This window comes from Anopheles merus, chromosome 2R (assembly GCF_017562075.2).
Source record: "Anopheles merus strain MAF chromosome 2R, AmerM5.1, whole genome shotgun sequence".
In the NCBI taxonomy this organism is placed as follows: domain Eukaryota; kingdom Metazoa; phylum Arthropoda; class Insecta; order Diptera; family Culicidae; genus Anopheles; species Anopheles merus.
In genome coordinates, this window is record NC_054082.1 from 43,028,831 (window position 1) to 43,047,412 (window position 18,582).

Consider the following 18,582-nt stretch of genomic DNA (forward strand, 5'->3'; position numbering starts at 1 on the left):
TGCATCTCGCTCATTCTCTCTAGGATAACTGTACCCGGTTTCGGCAGTGTAACTAAAAACATTAAATTCTGCACAAATCCTATAAAAATATCTTAAGGTGGTTCCCGAGACACGCGATATCATTCAAGGGCCTATTAAATTACAGGAATAATTCCAAAATTTATCTTTCAATGACTCCATTCGATATAAAAATCCGCTTCGCTAATGTAATAACACGCTCGGAATCACGAAACGGTAATCTATGTAAAATCTTTTTATTTAAAATAATATTAAAATACGTTCGAAGCCGTAATAATGTAAATCTAAATAAATATTTTTTGCTGAAGGAGTTGTTTTACTATAACACTTTCAGATCTGCTTTAAGTCTTTCTTTCAAATAAAAAATACCGTAAAAAACACCTCTACAGTGGAAAATTCTTCTTCGTGGCAGAATCTACATTGGTGAAGATCATATCATTTTTCTTGGCGAGATAAAGTTATCAAACGTCGTTTGAAGTACCAATTCTATTCCAAACGCTCGTCAGGGAGGGAAAATCGCACCGATTTGGAACATTGGCGAGCTTATGAAACCCGGTTTTTGCCTAGCGGGTGACTGCGCAAAGACGTCACAACCCGATCAAACTCACCACTGGCTACGAATTCGCAAAAATTTTGCATTGTAGTTGCAATGTTTTAGTTTTATAGCGGCTTAAATATTATCGAATGAACGTATATAATCTTACAAAATCTGCCACTTAGCAACATCTGCTAATATAAAATAAATTAATAGGAAGTAAATTTGGCACAAAATCCTAACTGCACAAGGTTTCTAGTCATGCTCCACGAGTGGTGAATATGAAGGACAACTTTTTGACAACGGTCAGCAAAAAAAAAAAACAAAACACAACAAACCAAAACAATTCAGCGGTGAATGGCGTCGGGATTGTACCGTAAACAAGCAAGGTTGGTGCCGACGAAAACGGACGAAAAATGGCTCGGCGTAATGTATGGAGCGGTGAAGAGACGATGGAGCTGCTCGAGATTATCAAGGAGCACAACTTTATGCAGCTGTTCGCATCCGTTAGCCGTGGCCAGAAGGATTACCATGTGTACCGGTTGATAGAGGAAGAAATGCAGAAGAATGGCTTCGGTGGCAAAGACGCAGGACAGATTTATCACAAGTGGAAAAACCTGAAGCGAGCATTCTATCAGTCAAAAAAGTTGAACAAGGGCCGTGCCATCTGTGAGTTCGCCGAAGAGCTGGCCGATATACTGGAGAAACCGTGCGCCATGAAGCGCCGCGAGCCAGGTAAGCAACGGTGCTGTGTACGCCCGTGCCCGAGCGAACCGAACCATGCTGATGTTGCTTGCTACTTATTCTTGCAGATCCACCAGCTGAACCCGTGGAGGGTGAACCAGGTAAGAGGGACAGACAACAAACTGTTTGGCCAACCGTGATAGTTCGTGTGTCTAATTCCGTTCTCGATCCTGTCCATTCTTGCAGCTCCGGTAAAGAAGCGAAGCAACACTCAGATCAAAACGATCCGCAGCCAGATTGTTACGAAACTTGCCAAAGCGCAAAGCGATAACTGTGAAGAGTTCGCCAAAAAGTGGAACGATCTCAACGACTACGAGTTCAAGCTGTACAAACGGAAGGAAAAGGAACAGACCGCCATCGTGAACCGTTTGCTGGAGGACAGCCGTACGACGCTGATGAGTCGCTGCAGGGATATATTGGCCGGGCGGGAGATAAAGATAAACGAAATCGGCGAAGGCGAGGAGGAGGAGGATGACCCTTTAAACATAATTGAAATAGAGACTACGGACGTGGAGGTTGCACCAGGGGAGGAGGGTACGGTTAAGGATTTTTTAAATTCGATCAAGTTCGAATAAGCCGACGGGATGTGTTTAGACGATAAGCTTTGTGACTGCAATTCGGTAATAAATGCAAACGGCCCGAAAAAGAAAGATGGCCAAAGGTTCAAATGTTTACGTTTGTTCAAGTCACGCACCTTTTTCCTTAGACACCTTGGGAGCTACCAGCGCCACTGTCAAAGGTGAATCGAATTGGAATGCGTAGGGTGGGGGAATATATTATTTACCTTTACACTTTGGACGAGGATCGCCGTTTCGTGTCGCCACTTTTTGTCGATCAGCGCAGAGACGCAGCTGCTTTACATTAACTGCACACACGCTGGTTACGTAAGCACGTCGGAAACTATGGCTGCCAAGGAACCGTCCCCGATCGTCAAATCCTACCTGATTCTGTACAACGCAGCCCAAGTCGTCGGGTAAGTACCGCTAATGAGTGCCAGCGCACCGCAACTTTCTCTTTTCTAATCGCACCTTTGCCTTGCATCGCCCAGCTGGTGTTACATGCTATATCAGCTGATAGCTTACTACACCATCGACAAGGGCACGGAAGAAACGCTCTGGGACTATCTTGGATTCACCGTCATCCTATTCCAAAATGCAGCCCTGCTCGAGGTAAGAAATCTACAACATGGCACTGGTCTGTTTCGTGACACATACTTGCAACTCACACCTGCCTTGCGGAACCATTACAGATTGTACACGCTTTCACGCGGATCGTGCCGAGCAATCCGGTCATCACAACGTTCCAGGTACTGTCCCGGGTGATGGTCGTTGCGGTGTTGTGATGGCTACACCGACTGGCAAAGTTTCACCGGGTCTTCCGCTTGCCATACTGGCCTGGTCGGTGACGGAGATCATTCGATACGCGTACTACGCCCTCAACCTGATCGACGCCGTCCCGCAGCTGCTCATCTTTCTGCGCTACACCACATTCATAGTGCTTTACCCGACCGGCGTGACCGGTGAGCTGCTGTGCTTCTTCTGGGCCCAGTCGCACGTGGCCAACACGAAACAGTGGAGCATCGAAATGCCCAACACGTACAACTTTACCTTTTCGTACCTGTACTTCCTGTGGGCGGTGATGCTGCTCTACATTCCACTGTTCCCTCAGCTGTACCTGCACATGTTTGCCCAGCGCAAGAAGATTCTTGGCTCCGGCTCGAGCAGTGGCGCGGCCAAGCAGAAGCACAATTGACTGCAAGCGTTTGGCTTTCCGGCTTGACCGTACCCAAGCTCCTAAGAGAAAAGCTAACCCAAATGCATGCTACAGTTTAAATTTTTGTATTGCTCTCCATTTTATTATATATTTCTTTTTCTTTTTTTGAAAGCAAATAATGGGTTGGACTTTCTAAGTTTCTTTGTCGCCGTATCAGCAGGGATTTCAGACTGATAAGTTAAAGTTAGTTTGATTTAAACGGTACATTCGTTTATTGTTTAAGGTTTAGTTTTACACATTCATTCCATCGTGGTGATAGCTTAATCGACTTTAAGTGCGTGTGCAATGTTGGGCGCGGGTCGGGTTGAACGAACAAAAATAAAAAATAAATATCTTCTAAAGGAAATGCTACTCAAATGGCTATGATTAATCGAGATCGTAACCGTCGTGAATTAGTTGGCTTTTGTCAGCTTCTGCCGGGTCTGCGTTCCTCGCCCGAAAACCTTGCGCCGCTGGGCAAACATGTGCAGGTACATCTGCGGAAAGAGGGGCATATAGCAGACGGCCATAATCCAAATGAAGTAGTAAAAGGAGAAGCTAAAATTGAACCGATTCGGCAATTCCACACTCCATTTGCCCGTATCGCGGATGTAGCTTTGGGCCCAGTAGCTGCACAGCAGCTCTCCCAGAAAGCCACACGGATACATCGGGATGAAGATCGTGTACCGCAGCCATACGAGCAGCGACGGTACGGCTGGAAGCAGCAAGTGAGCCACATAGTAGCTGTACCGAATGATTTCGGTCAAACTCCAGCAGAACAGCGCTAGTGGAAGTCCTGGGGATTTCTGACCTGTCGGTGTGCCTTCGATAGCCCCCGCAACGATCATGCAGCGTCCGAACACCTGCAGGAACGTCATCGCTACGTTGCTTGGGACGATACCGACCATGGCATGGACCACCTCAAGTATTGCTAGCATTTGAAAGAAGAATGTCGCTTGCCCCACGCGGCTCCACAGCGTGTCCAGGGATTCGCCGTATACGGCGAAGTGCTGAATAAATTGCACGAAAATGTACGTCCAGCTACGGGTGAGGGCAAAGGGCGAAATCCAACCAAAAAAAAGTAGATTAGCGTTTGACGAATGCGAGAGGGGGCTAATCTCTTGGCCTCAACAAGACATTCCACCGGTACAATAGATAACTTACCCTGCAAATTGAGCCGTATTGTACAGTGCAAGGTATCCTTTAACGAGGACGGATTGGTTTTCCTTGTTTTCCTGAACCATTGCTCGGTTGGGTCGGTAAATTGTTTAAGCAAGTAAGCGTAGCTGCTTTTTCGTAGGTTACGCAGGTCCAACTGTCCGGACAGCAAGTTAGCAAGTACACGACAGAACTCCCGTTATGTGCGCAAACCCAGACGCCAGTACAATACACATATGATGTTTCTTATCGCTGTGTTTACGTTTAATGAAGGGATGAATTTATCGGATGAACTGCGGTGAACGCATTGATATTACCTCGTAATGCGGATATGGTCGTAGCAATATTCCAATCAGGTCTTTTTTGTACTTTAACTAATAGCGAAATAATAGGATTTTCTAAATTTCTTTGCATGTTTTTTTTTCTTTATTTTTATAGAGACTTTGAGTCAAATGCCCTCATTCGCCTCTTTCAATCGGTTGATTAATTCTATACTTAAAATCTAACATTCTTCTTTGCAAGCCATTTATGGCTTGCAGTTACCTTATACCGGGTAGTCTAGTCTCGGTTTACTTAACGCTATCCGTTGAGCTTTACATGTTGAGAGCTTGATCGATTAATTAGGCAGGGAACTAACAGACCTTGGACTGATTTTCGTTCCTTTAAATACTCGGTGGTCTCTGTTCCGTAATTTTCCGATTTTAATGCATAGAAAAGTCAAAACGAATAGAGATGTTATCAGATTTGCCAGGAGGATGAGTCCCACACAAACGGACGTTTTGTTTTAGTCATCACGAATGAACGTTATGTTACAATAGTAAACGATTTTTTCGTCGGGTTCTGTGTACCTACAGACACCGCTTTTTTATTTTAATAACTGCCTCGCCAGCATTTTCCATACAATGGAAAACCCCGACAGGTTGAATATATACAGCACGTCACCATTTACTGTCCACCGGCCTGTGCTTCCGGCAGGCTGCGAATGATATCGGAGTCTCCGGCGTCGGTGATCGAGAGGGTGCACACGCGGAAGTATTTACCGCAGGCCGTACCCAGCTCAATGTTGTTGCCGTTGTAATGGTGCACACCGGTCTTGGCCAGCATAGCATAGTACTCGATCTCCGATTTACTACAGTAACGAAAGAGCAATTGTTAATATGTTCCTCGTCTTACCTGCGAGAGCGAGAGTTTACCCCTGTCGGGCCGTTCCATTTCGTTGAACCATGTGGATTCACTGGACGTGTACACGGTACGTAATTCCGAGTGAGCACCTCCCCACAATGATCACTCCATAGGTTTTCCAATGGGTCACCACATTCGGGCAGCTGAGTGAGTCAGCTCGGGAAAACATACTTCTCAGTCACAATCGACTCCATATGATTCCACAAAACGTAGCATCCACTAAAGGAAAACTCTACTTCTCGGTAATCGGTCGCCCGCGCGCGGACATGCTACTTACCGGAGGTGCGGCGTGTTGTTAGCAATGATGACCAGTTTGGCCTTTCCCTGGCGGAGGGTACGCAGAGTCTGCTTGTAGCCCAGACAGGACTTGCCAGATTTCATCACCAGCGCCAGGCGGGAGTTGATGCTCTCCAAAGCTTTTTTCTGTGATATGGATGGAAAAAGTAGGGTTATGGATAGTGACAATAGGACAACCTCGTTTCACGATGGCGAATCTCAGTAATTCACACATACCTGCTTCTTGGCGGTCACCATTTTGCACAGTTAACAACGTTAGACGGATCTAGAACCTAGAATGAGGAACAATAATTTTAAAATCTCCTGTTTTCCGACACGTGGAAATGAGCGCTCTCCGGCCACACGTCCTACCTGAACGAATGCTATAGCGAAAAGAACTTTTGACAGAACCCCCTTGTTGCCAAATGCCTGGGATTTTGAACCGCACAATGGTAACGTTGATATCATTTTACAATTTATCAACTTTTGTTCATATAATTCAGAAATAATTCTGTAAAAAATATTTTAAATACGATACGAACACATTTAAACAAAATTTGACTCAATTTGTGTGGATTTTTAAGTCAAATTTTGGATATTAAACTGCTCGAATCAACAGTCAAAATTGTGTGCCCATGCAGCAAAATGTGGATCCAAAAATTATTTAAATATATGCCATTAAAAACTGTTCGGAATATTGTGAGAGGTACTGAAATAAATGTAACTAAAATAAATAATTTTCAAACTGGCAAACGCATATCCTTCGAGTGGATGTTGTGAAAAAAAAAGTAAAATAAAACCATCTGTGCAGCATAAGCTGATCGACTTTCAACTCCACACGTTTAGCTCGAATTTTGCCATGTCCGGTTGGCTCTTTCTCTCACAGTTTTTGAAAGCTAGCTATCTCTCGCATCGGCTACCAATCAGCCGCCATATTGTGAAACGTCGTCGCCGGAAAAAAGAAACGCATCGGACAGTGGCAGTGCCGTGAAGAAAGAGATCATTTTCAGCGAATCATTGCGCGTTTGCAAAAAGACACTGCCCCAATCACTATTTCTGGACGCTTAAAGATCCCCGCTTGTTTGAAGCCCGATCGGGAAGAGAACGGGGTGAAAGTGAATACCTAGCTGGTGCCTCTTCTAGTGTGCGTACGTGAAAAGTGTTTTCTCTGCCGCCCTCACATTCGTGGATCCAATTCTAGTTCCCCGTGCCCAATTTCTCTCGTGTGTCTAGTGTGCAGAGTTTGGGAAAAACCGGGGGAAAGTGTAGAAGTGCAGCGGCAGACTTTGCAGTTGTGTTGGCAGTGCATCGGAAATTCGCCCGCAACCCCCTTGTACCGTGTAAGGAGACGGTCTGTGAGGTTTTTACTGGATAGGCGAAAGGTGCAGAGGGAGTTTAAAGTGTTCGTACAGTGCAGAATCGAAAAATTGTCATCTACCACCATTATTACACACCTACACACCCACACAAAATTCTCATACTCATACATACACACACACCTACGCTTTGCGGAAGTAATTTGTATCATTTGCTCACCGTCGCGGTTTGTCGCGTTCTGTTCTCGAACACAGATCCCGTCCGTTTCCGGTTTAGTTTGTTCTTTACAAAATTCTCTGTTCTAGTGACCATTCCCTGCTAGTGCGAGGGTGTCGGAAAATTCACATTAAAAGTAAAAAGCCATCCGCCCAACTGTAGGTGAAAAAGTGTGTTAGCAGAACCCTAAAGCTGTGTGGTCCGGTCTCCGAACCGACGGAACATTTCCTTCCCTCCTGCTTTGGGAGTAAGTTTTGTCCCCACACACGCTTTGTCAACGCCTTCCTTTACCTATCTATAGCTTGGTATCGCGAATAAAGCTATCTTCTGCGTCTGCAAGCATTTCCTTGCCGTGGGATAAACCCATACCGGTTCGGGAAGAGTGCGCGTCGTGAGGGAGCAGACGCGAAGCAGCGAAAGAGTGCGGCTTGACGCGCCTAGTGTTGTGTGCTTAGTGTACACGCGTGTGTGAGAGCGTGCGGGCGTGTGTGTGCGTGCGTTTTGCGGAGGAGGACTAGCAAGCGGACCAAGTGCGCGCAGTGCATTTGCAACAACTGCTTTGTCGTCGGTATACAGCTTATTGGAACTTTCAGCAACAGCAGCGCAGCAGTAACAACAACCACCAATGTCAACCGTGTCAGATCAGGTAGGCCGTTGTTGAGGAAGCAAACAAGTTAGCCAGCCCGATCTTATCTAATGAATGTTTTAATTTTTTTTATAATCGTTGCAGCGGATGAAAGGACAAGGAAATCATGGTAAATCTTAGCATATTCTCCCATCATACTTGCATGGCATCACAGCAAGGATGTACTGAATGGATGCAGTCTTTCTGGGAAGACGTTTCCAAGGGCTGCCTAATATCACATCCCTGGCTTGTAGTTTGTTAGTCGAAATTGGTACGGGGAGTGCGGAATAAAAGTGTAATCTCTTTGCAACAGTTGACACAGTTCGAATACAGCGCAGAAGCGCAATTCGTCAGTGACCCAAAAACCGGCATGGAACGATAACAATTGGTCCTGGCTGTTGCTACTCTTGCTCTAGCAGAAAGCTTCGTGCGCGGGTTCTGCTTATTGAAGGCCACAGAACGTGTTGTGTTTTGTGAAACGTTATCTCAAACCCAGCCAGTCTGATAAATATGCCAGTCTGATGGGGGGGGGGGGGCATAATCAAATGACGCGCTATGTATAAAGAAAACACGGCGTCGATGCGGGCGCTAGCGCCATATTTCACTGTCTTTGTTGTTCGTATACTGTATGGACGATTTCACATTCTCTATTGACTACGCAGCAGGTTCGACTCCCGTTAATTGAACTTTGGGTGTAGGGAATGTGATCAACATACACCACCGGGTAGTGCGATAGTATCCAATGTTTGAGTCCCCAGACAAGGTGTACCATTCCGTAACCAAAGCACCAATAAGCACACGGGCGTATAGCGAAACCCTTTTTCAAGTCGCGTGATGCCTCATAGAGGAAGATGGGCTGAAGCAGAAGGGACGGAATGTGAGGTTTTCATTGCAGCAGCTCTATTTGTTTGGTTGGCTTACCGCGAATAGCTATCTCGTTTTCTTATCTCTCTCATTCTTCGTAGTTGTCTCTCTTTCACACTCCCGTTCTTTTCTATCTATTTTGCGCGAGCCATCGGTCTGCGTTGTTTGTAGATCGATTTCGCTTTGTGTTGCTTAATATAACGTAGTGTGTCGTTTGTTATTGGTAGACCGACGAATAAACCAGCGAGTTGCGTTGGCAGGTGCTGAAGGAAGTGCGGGTTACGATTGCAAGGGGGTGAGTTCGTCCCCCCACCCCTAGTTTACCGGTACGAGACAACGAAGAGAGGGATTGTGGTATACGATCTTGTTTTGCATCGTACATATGCTGTTGAATTAGCAGCACTAGAGTGTGCTTGTTTGCATGGGTTTTAGTTTAGTACCAAGCATAAAACCGAATGTCCAAGATCATAAAAACATAAACTACCCTACATTTAGGAATAAAAAAACGAACCAAACTAACGAGAACTATAAGAACTGTTTATCCAAGAATAGTGGACAAACGGTGAGACGACGATGAATGAAACTAATGGAAACCCACTGTAAGGGATGATCCATTTGATCTGAAGGAAGGAACGTGTATCTGGTTTGTGTATGTGTGTGTGCGGGCGTAAATCTATGCGCTAAAGTAACCAGCTTACTCTCCGATCTCGGCGTTCTGCTGCTGGATGAATGTCGTCACGTCATCTTCCCAAATCATCATCAACCCTCCTTTCCTTTGCACGCGCTCCAGTGTAAGAGCGCCGCAATAGTTTATACACACCCCCCGGATATGTGGTGTGCATGTATTGGTAGCGTGATGCGTCGATTGGTTGTTTATGTGTAGAGAGGCGCACGCAGCTTGCGGGTAGGTGCGGTAGTAGTCGGTGCGCTTAAGCGATGTGGTGCGTCTGAACGATGCTGCAGCGTCTGATCAGCAGAGCGAGCGATGGCGGGTGGGCGGGTGCGAAGGGAACCATGGAATAATGGCAGGGAAAATGAAAAAGTACAATGAACTTGGATGTGTGAACCAGTTCTTTGAGACCTTGGCATAGAGTGAATGTGACGCTCGCTCGATTTTTTGTTCGGTATACGAGATACAATACAATGCAATGGGGTTTGAGTAGGACTATTTTTACATTTTCAATTTCTGGATCGTAGTTCAATAATTTTCTATGATAGTATAAGTTTCAGTAAAAATAATTCTACTATACGATGATTAATTAATTTTATGTTAACACTAGTATAGTAATGGAAGGTCCTAATTTATGTATGTCCCGGCAAAATATAACAATGTTAATGTTATGTTTATTAAGCAACAACGACGTGGTGGATTTTTTTGTCTGCTTGTTGTTTAGACTAACACTACAATGAAAAAGATAGGAAATATTATGCATGTTAGAGCTTTTAGGCTTATTAGCTATGCATCAACGCCCTTTTGTTTGAGCCATACAAGGGTTTTCCCGGTTTCTCATAGTTGTGGGACACTTCCTTGACTTTTTCTAATGTGAAGTGAACTTCATATGATAGAAATTGGAATGTATGGCACCCTTATGGACAGGCGTCTTCGAAATTCTTATTGGATTTCGAACAAGAGTGCTATAGAGTCCAATTCCCAATAAAATTAAGTTCATTTTACCTAAGAAAGAGTCAATAAAGTATCTCACAGCTATGAGAACTCCTGGAAACCCCCTGTAAGAGGATCATACTAACCTTTATTCGATATTACTAACATATTTAACGCACCGTGATTATTTTCACTCGACAGGAAATGGCGATTATAATTCTTGGAGTGCGCAAGTGAATCACGGCCCAGGTGGTGTAGGACATCAGAAAAAATCGGATGATGGCTACTACCGTAATCATGGAGCTTACCAGAGTCATGATAGTGTCAGGGTAAGAATTTTGATTTTTTTTGCGTTCGAAGACAAAAATGAAATAATACTATCATGTTCGTTGTTTATTATAGAATGTCGAAAGAGGTATGCAAGGACTTGGGCTTGGATCCGCGTCGCGCAGCGGGAACAGCGATGGCAACTCTGGCGTATCGAAATACTATCAGCAACAGCAGCAGCAAAAGGAAGCTCCCAAAAAGATGACCTGGGCCACGATCGCTTCGCAGCCGGCGAAACCGCAAGTGAACACCACCAGTACTACGGTGAAGAAGAAGGGTCCGGGCATGCCGCCACCACCGATGATTCCTGGCAAGCATAACATGGACATCGGTACCTGGGATTCGCCGTCCAAGAACGGACCTAGCGTCATCGTACCCACTCCGCCGCCGATTATTCCACCGCCGGTTATCGAACCGTCACCGCTGGCCGATCCCGTGCCGTCCAAGTCGGGCGGGGGTCGCGAATCTGTTGGTGGTGCTTCATCGCAACACCATGGTAGCAACAGTCAGGGTATGGGACCAGCGGGCATTCAAAGCTCCAGATGGCCCACACCGGGCCAGGCGCAGATTCAGCAGCAACAGCCGAGCGGTCCGCCGACGAGCAGCGACAGGAACAATGGTCCCTCCGCAGGAGCCAACTCCGGTTCGGGAGGCAGCGGAAGCAATGCTGCATCTGGCGGTTCCATGCCGTCCGGATCACAGCATCACAACCAGCACCACCAGCATCAGCAGGGTTCGCATACGCGCAACCACTCGTCGCCGTATCAGCCGCCGCTACAGCAGCAGCCTCACCATGCGGATCGGCCAGGATCGAATTACGATCGAGCACCGCACCACCAGCATCAACAGGGCGGTTCGCAGCACGGAAACAGCTACAACCAGTCTCGCAACCAGAACGCTGCCTACTCTCCGTCAGGACCGGGCGGTTTGGCTGCAACTGGACCATCATCTGCGATGGCAGATCGTCAGAATAGCGGAGGTTCGGGTGGCGACAACTACCGCCCGCCACACGATGGCCGAAGTGGCCCACAGCAGCATAACAGCATGCACCACCATCAACAGACGGAAAGGGCTCCATTCCATCATCAGCAGCGTCCATCGAATCATCACGGCGATCGTGGATCGGGCGGTAGCAGCTACCAGTCTGCTGATCGTGGCCATTATGGATCAAACAGTAGTTCCGACGCTGTGTCGCATAACAGCAGCTCGACCGTGCCGCCAGTTACGACCGCCCCAGTAGCAGTAAAGGCACGATCGCCATCACCTACCATCTCAGAGAGTGAAATGGCTCTGAAACTCGCCGAATCACAAAAAATTCTTGACCAATTGAAAACCAAAAACAATTATAACCCTGCCTCGTTGGATCTACTGAAAACAGTCGATTTAGCAAGGTAAACGTTACACAGTGCATCTTCCGTTGTGTGGAATATTGACTTACTATTGTTTCATGTTTTAGATTCTTCGTGATCAAATCATATTCGGAAGACGATATTCATCGTAGTATTAAGTACGAGATATGGTGCTCGACCGAGCATGGCAACCAGCGCCTGGACCAAGCATTCCGAGAGCGTGAGGAAAAGGGCGGCACGGTGTATTTGTTCTTCTCCGTGAACGGTTCGGGCCATTTCTGCGGCGTGGCGCAAATGATGACCGCCGTCGATTACAACTCCAACTCGAGTGTCTGGTCGCAGGATAAATGGAAGGGTACGTTCAAGGTGCGTTGGATCTACGTGAAGGACGTACCGAACTCGCACCTGCGCCACATTCGGCTGGAGAACAACGAAAACAAATCGATGACAAACTCGCGCGACACACAGGAAGTGCCAAATGCGAAGGGCATTCAGGTGCTGCAGATCATTCACAGTTTCGAGCACCAGTCGTCGATATTCGATGATTTTCAGCACTACGAAAAACGCCAGATGGAGGAGGACACGCGTAAACATGAAGCACCTCCGCCATCGAACCATTCGTACCACAACCAGCGAGACCGGCGCGAGAATCAGGGCGGTGGAAACTACTATGACGGCCCTGGCAAGTATCACGGTGGTGGTGGTGGTGGCGGCGGCTATAACAACAAATACAATGACCGTGGTGGAGATGACGGCTATGATGGTGGGTACGGCAGTCGAGGTGGTGGTGGCTATCATGGAGGATACAACAAAGGCGGAAGCAGCGGTGGTTACGGTAAGAAAGGATAGTTTTTCTAAACGCTTCATTTGCCTCATCTTTGGGAAGTATCCTTTGGTGCTAACTAAGTGTAATGCGTTCGCTTTTCAGGAGGTTATAACAATCGTAACAACTACAACAATCGTGACGATCCGGGACGTGGTTATCCGAGCTTTGACCGGCGTAATAATAATGGCAACAGTGGCGGAAGCAACAACAATGGCGATGATCAACATGATGCTGCCGCATCGGGCGGAGGTGGTGGAGGTGGCTATAATTCGCGCGGTGGTTATAACAATCGCTCACGAGATTATTATCGCGACGAGCGCCGGGGACCGAATGACTACGGTCGAGCTCGAGGCAGCGACTTCGATAACGGGCGAGACAGTGATGGTGGGGGTATCTACCGAAGCGGAGACCGTGGAGATCGTGGAGATCGTGGAGATCGTGGTGAACGTGGTGATCGTGGTGATCGTGGCGATCGCGGAGATCGCGGTGATCGCGACAGAGGCTCTTCTCGAGACCACTTCCGGGTGAGTGGAATTAAGTTATGCAGTGCTTTGTAAACTTTTTATAATTTAATGTAACGGTTAATATTGACAAATATTGAAATGCTTCTAGGATCGGAACGATCGGATGATGGGTCCTGGCAACAATCGTGGAGGATCTGGTAGTAACGGCAGCGGCTCTAACATCTTCAGAAATCCAAATTAGGCAACTGACTAATAACTGAAAGCTATCCGAATACACGAAGGACTTATCACTACTGCCATGGTGGTAGGAGAAAAACTCAACTGCAGGCTGAAGATGCGGAACGCATCCTTCAGACAGACCGATGGTTCCTTTTCTTATTAATCTGATGGTTCATGAATGGAGGACATCGGTACAGATACAGATGATAACCCATATTAAAACGAAGGTAAAAGTGAGTATAAAGGGTAACAGAAGCTAACAGGTGACAGAAACACAACCGCGACTTGGCTATGCTCGGAATATTTATCCAAAAGTGCTTAAGAGATGCCAACGTATTTCGTTGATGTACTAGAATGATACGACTTTGAGGCAGATGTAACAATAGCGTAGAAAAATAACAAGGATAACAGGAGATACAATTGGATAATCTGCATGGCATTATCTCTTGTGCATCTTAAATTACGCTAGCCATGTACTACTCAAAATCCCGCGCCCTCAAATCCACAAGACTGTCTACTCTTCATTCTCCCTTACCCCACATAAAAACTAGGTACATTGCAGTCTAAACAAGATAAAAGTACAGTACTATAGTGCAAAAGAAAGTAAATTGTTATGAATGTTGTCTTAAACCGCCTGATTAAGTATCCACAAACAAACAGCACTTGAAGAAAACGTGTATAGATGAAGGGAGCGGATGTAGTTCAAAAAGTTCTTACAAACAATATGTTTTATCGAAGAAGTATGTTTTTAAACTGTAGGAAATTGTAACGTATAACAAACTAAACTCAATTAAACGGAAAGAGAACATAAAAAAACAAGAAAAGAAAGAAAACAAACAAGATACGAAATATAACAACGTTACAAGCAAACCCGTATGAATACATACCGTAAGAAGAGAACAAGTAAAACACTGCTCTGTCACCATATATTCTTTAAATACTGTTAAGTTGTAACTTAAATTATATAAGCTAAGCTGTGTGTTTGTGTGTCTCAGTCAAAGAAACAAGCAACGCTGGGAAGCAATGAAACCCAGCATTACAATGAGAATTAGGAATGATGACAAGAGCTGTGGCAAGGCACAAACAAGAAAAGGTCGAGGAAATGCGTCATACACATAGCATTGCCACGATGATGCAAAAGGACTGAAACTATTGAGGACATTGTGACAACCACCCCCTCCCGATGCTCTAACGGATACGATGAAGTATGATTTTAAATGGGGTGAGCAAGTAGTGCCGCGTAGCCAAGCTCAACAACTCGTAGTCGTTTTACGGGCATTCAACATTCAAGTATATTTTGTTGACGAACGATGGCAAAAATGTGTCCTGTGCGTGTATTTTGAAGGTAGAAGAAAAATGTCAGTATACACACAAGTAACACAAGCGTGATTATTATCCCTGAACCACAAGTCTTATAGTAAACCAGTATATGCCACTGATGCCGTATACTACAAATCTATATATTTCATCACCGTGTAGAACACGACGGTGGTATGCACTATTTATGGTTTCGATTGTGCTTTACGGTAGAAAAGGTATCACTCGGTACCAACCTTTGATTTGGGAGTAATTCTTAGAGACCGTAATAACAGAAGGGGGAGCACTGGGAATAGCTGCATGAGTTTTGCACCGTTTGGCGGTAGTATAATCAGAATCCCACTGATCCAAGAAGCGCTTCTATGTGGAAGGTAGATAACTAAATTATACGACGAACCGAACAAAAACAAATTTTGGGATTACATTTGGTGCAGCAAGAAACTAATTATAGTAATTATATTCCAACAATACTTTTTTTTTACTTAAGTTAAACAAAAAATAAAGCGACAAAAAAGGCAAGATGTATTAAGGATATACCTGAGCGAGCGCAGGTTAAATTCATTGCTGCACACCGTCTCAGTGGTTAACGTGTTCGGACGGTTGTTAATCATCATTAGTCTTGTGCTTAGGAGGCAATACAAATAATAAATCATCCCAAATGCCACGAATATTACAAAACAACAAACACTTTTACACATCCACACATACACCAATCTCTAACTGTAACAGTCTCTTATCCTCCCGCCACTAAATCGAAAAATTTTGAACTGAAGCAAAAATAAATATATAAGTGTAACGAAACGATAAGGGAAATGAAAAAAAAACTTTCTAGATTAATACGGACACATACACACGTACGTGTTTCTTTTTCTGTGTACTTGTGCGTATTCGTCTATTTGTAGCGTGACGTGAGTTTTATCGTTAAAAACAAACGGTAAAATTTGGTACGAAAGTAGTACGCGCTCTCGATTGAAAACAAGGAAAAGTACACACCACGATACACGGCACGACTACTATAGTCCTTTAGGAATGCGAAAGGAAAAGAATGTGTAAAAGTGTGTACATGTACATGTGTGTCGTGTGCATAGTGAGTTCGCAGTATACCGTAGAAGTTATCCGATTGGAATTTTGTAGGATTGAATACAATGTAACCGTGGGGAAGGACATGCAATTTGTAGTTGCGTACACAACACAAACAGCATGGTAAGAACTAGCATAATGGTTCCTTCGTTTGTAAGACGACTAGCGGAACGCATTATCTAGGACAGGTGAAGAGATAAACAGTCAAACGTAGCCACACATAACATGATAGTAACAAAGTAGTTAAAGAGATATTTGTATAAGAAAATGATCTTTTTTTAAAATAACTTGTTTCTTTTCACTCCATGTATAACCAACCAGGCTTGAATATTATAATAATTATTTATGTTATTTCAATTTCGAAATCACGATCCAGGAAAACCAAATTCCTTACATTGAAGGAGCTGTACGTTAGCCAGATCCCGATAATAAAAATCACACCCCTAAACGAGCACAAGTGTGTGGAATAAAAAATAAAAAATAATTTAAAATGATAAAGCATATTAAAATGACGCTAAGAAAACAAACAAACGAACACAATTTGACACTGTCCCATTTGTATCGGTTGCCCAAGGCTGCTAGGAATGAAAAGACGATACATGATACTAATTTAGCAAGTCCTTGTTGGTGAACTTTATGCAATACGTGCACTCGCCGCAAGTAAGAGGAGCAAACACACTACCATCGGCGCGTAATTTGCTGCACAAGCTGCCCTTTAACATGAAACGAACTGTCGCGGCAGACTAAAATTGAGCATTGTTCCGGTAGTTTATGGAAGTTGATGATTATCGCCAAGTACGGAGTATTGGGGAAACGAAGATTGAAGATGTGTGATTCTTCATTACGCAGGGCATTGGCGTGTAAATTGATGAGGAGAGATGTTGATGGGAGTGGGAGAGCACAAGATACATATAGCTGGGGATGCTAGGCAAGTTTGAAAACAAATTGAAAAGAAAGCACATGGAAAGGGCAAACAAGAGATCGAGAAATAACCAGAAGTTAATTATCTTGCAGTATCATGCGCTGACGTAATCCCATTTGTTTTATGGCATGTAATTACGAGCAAATTGAAATGTCCGAAAAGTGGGATAAGGTGAAAAGATAATATACTGAAAATAAAAAAGAAACACACTAAACTATCCCTACTTAGTAGGGGGAAAAAAGGAAAACATTAAAACAAGTTGAAACAAGTAGGAAACTCCCGAAGAGTAGCGATTCGTATGAATTGTTCGTTCATAACTAATACATACTATGGTACTAAAAACGACTACCATACAAGTTTACTAGCAAGCAAGCAACACACAGCGCCAAACGTGTGTACCGCTGGTGTATATACAAAAAAGGAAACACGTTCAAGGTAGTGTAGACCCTTACGTGTACCTATATGTGTGTTGTATTGCATGTCAAACAGCCACAAGACATAGGCAACGCTCCTGGTGGAAAAGTGATCGAATTGGAAAAAGAGAGGAAACACATCAGATAAAAACAAACAACAAAAACTAGCACCAATTGCGTCATGTTGGAGCTCCCGGCGAAAGTTTGAAACACAAATGGTGGCGAGCACGGGCTACAGGCATTATATTGCCGTTATTCTACGGCTACTACTTTGAACTATGAACAGGAAGAGAAAGAAAAGCAAAATAACATAAGAAAGAACGAACAAACAAACAACAAAACGTAATAAACATTATTAATAATAAAATTTACTCTGATTTGGGGTCACAATTCTTTGTACATAATTCTTTGAGAAGATATACGTGAATTTTCGGTTTATATACAGTCTATATATCTTATATGCGGTCTTCGTCAACGCAGTAACTTGTTTTATATTTTGTTTTTTTATTTAAAAAAATGCGCTTCAGCGTAAACACTAGTACACACATTCAGTGGAAAGTCTTTGAATTGTTTTGCATCGTTCGGGGGGATGCGGTTTTTGTTTTTGGTGAAGTGAGAAAAGAAATTAAACCCGTTTCTTTAAGTGTATGTGTGTAGAAATGAAGATCAGGGGTAAAATAAATATCTATCTTCAAATCAATTACTAACTTTTCGAAACTTGAACTGCGTTCCCACGTATTCTCTTCTGTCTTCGTTTTAATACGGTTGGCAATTTACATTTGTTTAGTACCATTGTTGCTATTGGAATTGCACATTCCTACGTTTAGTGCAAAATTTTATAGTAGATGGGTCTGTAATTTAACGGTTAATGGAATAATGTTTTGGCGTTATTTCGGTTCTACAAACAGGATTGAGTCGTAGTTATCAAACAAACCAATGCAGGGTACTACTGTTTTAAGACGCATCTATTCTTCTGTCCTTTGCATAGCTCTGTGGAAAATATATGCATATATTGCATATATGAATAGCATCTGTCTTCTCTTTAGCGCATTGCTTTCTCCACCCCGCCTAAGGCAAAAAGCAGGACACCGGAACCATCGGTGGCTGTTTGCCATCGAAACTTATGTTATACACACACACACACACATACACATGTACTGCATCACGTCGATTTTACAATCTCTCTACGAGTAGGGGCAGATTGATAACGAAACTTTGTGAGTGTAACAAGATGAAATGCATTTTATCTACTTCGAATTTCATTCGATGCTAACATCATTCGAGTGGTTTGAAACGGTTTGATTTATGCCCCTAGAATTAACAGTTTCTTGCGCTATGCGTACATGGTCATGTTCGATTCGAATCGTATATACAT

The 18,582-nt window shown here is 44.2% G+C and overlaps 5 protein-coding genes across 8 annotated transcripts; 3 read left to right on the top strand and 2 right to left on the bottom strand.

The window, feature by feature from the left end:
• Window positions 1-649: 649 nt before the first annotated feature.
• Window positions 650-1,936, top strand: LOC121588526. Its single transcript, XM_041906568.1, has 3 exons — window positions 650-1,288; window positions 1,366-1,398; window positions 1,484-1,936. The coding sequence occupies exons 1-3, from the start codon at window positions 970-972 to the stop codon at window positions 1,870-1,872; spliced, it is 741 nt and encodes a 246-aa protein (XP_041762502.1). The 5' UTR covers window positions 650-969; the 3' UTR covers window positions 1,873-1,936.
• A 137-nt stretch (window positions 1,937-2,073) lies between these two features.
• Window positions 2,074-3,416, top strand: LOC121589451 (very-long-chain (3R)-3-hydroxyacyl-CoA dehydratase 2-like). The gene is given in 4 exon segments (XM_041908393.1): window positions 2,074-2,270; window positions 2,346-2,466; window positions 2,547-2,630; window positions 2,633-3,416. Coding segments are annotated over 4 exon segments (693 nt in total). The 5' UTR covers window positions 2,074-2,199; the 3' UTR covers window positions 3,050-3,416.
• LOC121589450 (very-long-chain (3R)-3-hydroxyacyl-CoA dehydratase hpo-8-like) lies at window positions 3,259-4,492 on the bottom strand. The gene is made up of 2 exons (XM_041908392.1): window positions 4,214-4,492; window positions 3,259-4,090 (listed from the first exon to the last, which is right to left on the bottom strand). The coding sequence occupies exons 1-2, from the start codon at window positions 4,291-4,293 to the stop codon at window positions 3,463-3,465; spliced, it is 708 nt and encodes a 235-aa protein (XP_041764326.1). The 5' UTR covers window positions 4,294-4,492; the 3' UTR covers window positions 3,259-3,462.
• A 535-nt stretch (window positions 4,493-5,027) lies between these two features.
• Window positions 5,028-6,089, bottom strand: LOC121589452 (60S ribosomal protein L30). Its single transcript, XM_041908394.1, has 4 exons — window positions 6,038-6,089; window positions 5,903-5,958; window positions 5,667-5,812; window positions 5,028-5,336 (listed from the first exon to the last, which is right to left on the bottom strand). Exons 2-4 carry the CDS (start codon window positions 5,921-5,923, stop codon window positions 5,153-5,155), a joined length of 351 nt encoding a protein of 116 aa, XP_041764328.1. The 5' UTR covers window positions 5,924-5,958; window positions 6,038-6,089; the 3' UTR covers window positions 5,028-5,152.
• Window positions 6,090-6,576: 487 nt separating this feature from the next.
• Window positions 6,577-15,996, top strand: LOC121590075 (YTH domain-containing family protein-like). 4 transcript variants are annotated; one of them, XM_041909450.1, is made up of 8 exons: window positions 6,577-7,067; window positions 7,237-7,844; window positions 7,929-7,953; window positions 10,492-10,619; window positions 10,693-12,008; window positions 12,074-12,801; window positions 12,895-13,316; window positions 13,405-15,996. In XM_041909450.1, the coding sequence occupies exons 2-8, from the start codon at window positions 7,824-7,826 to the stop codon at window positions 13,495-13,497; spliced, it is 2,733 nt and encodes a 910-aa protein (XP_041765384.1). In that variant the 5' UTR covers window positions 6,577-7,067; window positions 7,237-7,823; the 3' UTR covers window positions 13,498-15,996. The 4 variants fall into 4 exon arrangements, with proteins under 4 accessions (XP_041765384.1, XP_041765385.1, XP_041765386.1 ...); XM_041909451.1 differs by having other exon boundaries at window positions 7,288-7,844; XM_041909452.1 differs by having other exon boundaries at window positions 6,577-7,005; window positions 7,288-7,844.
• The last annotated feature ends 2,586 nt before the right edge of the window (window positions 15,997-18,582 follow it).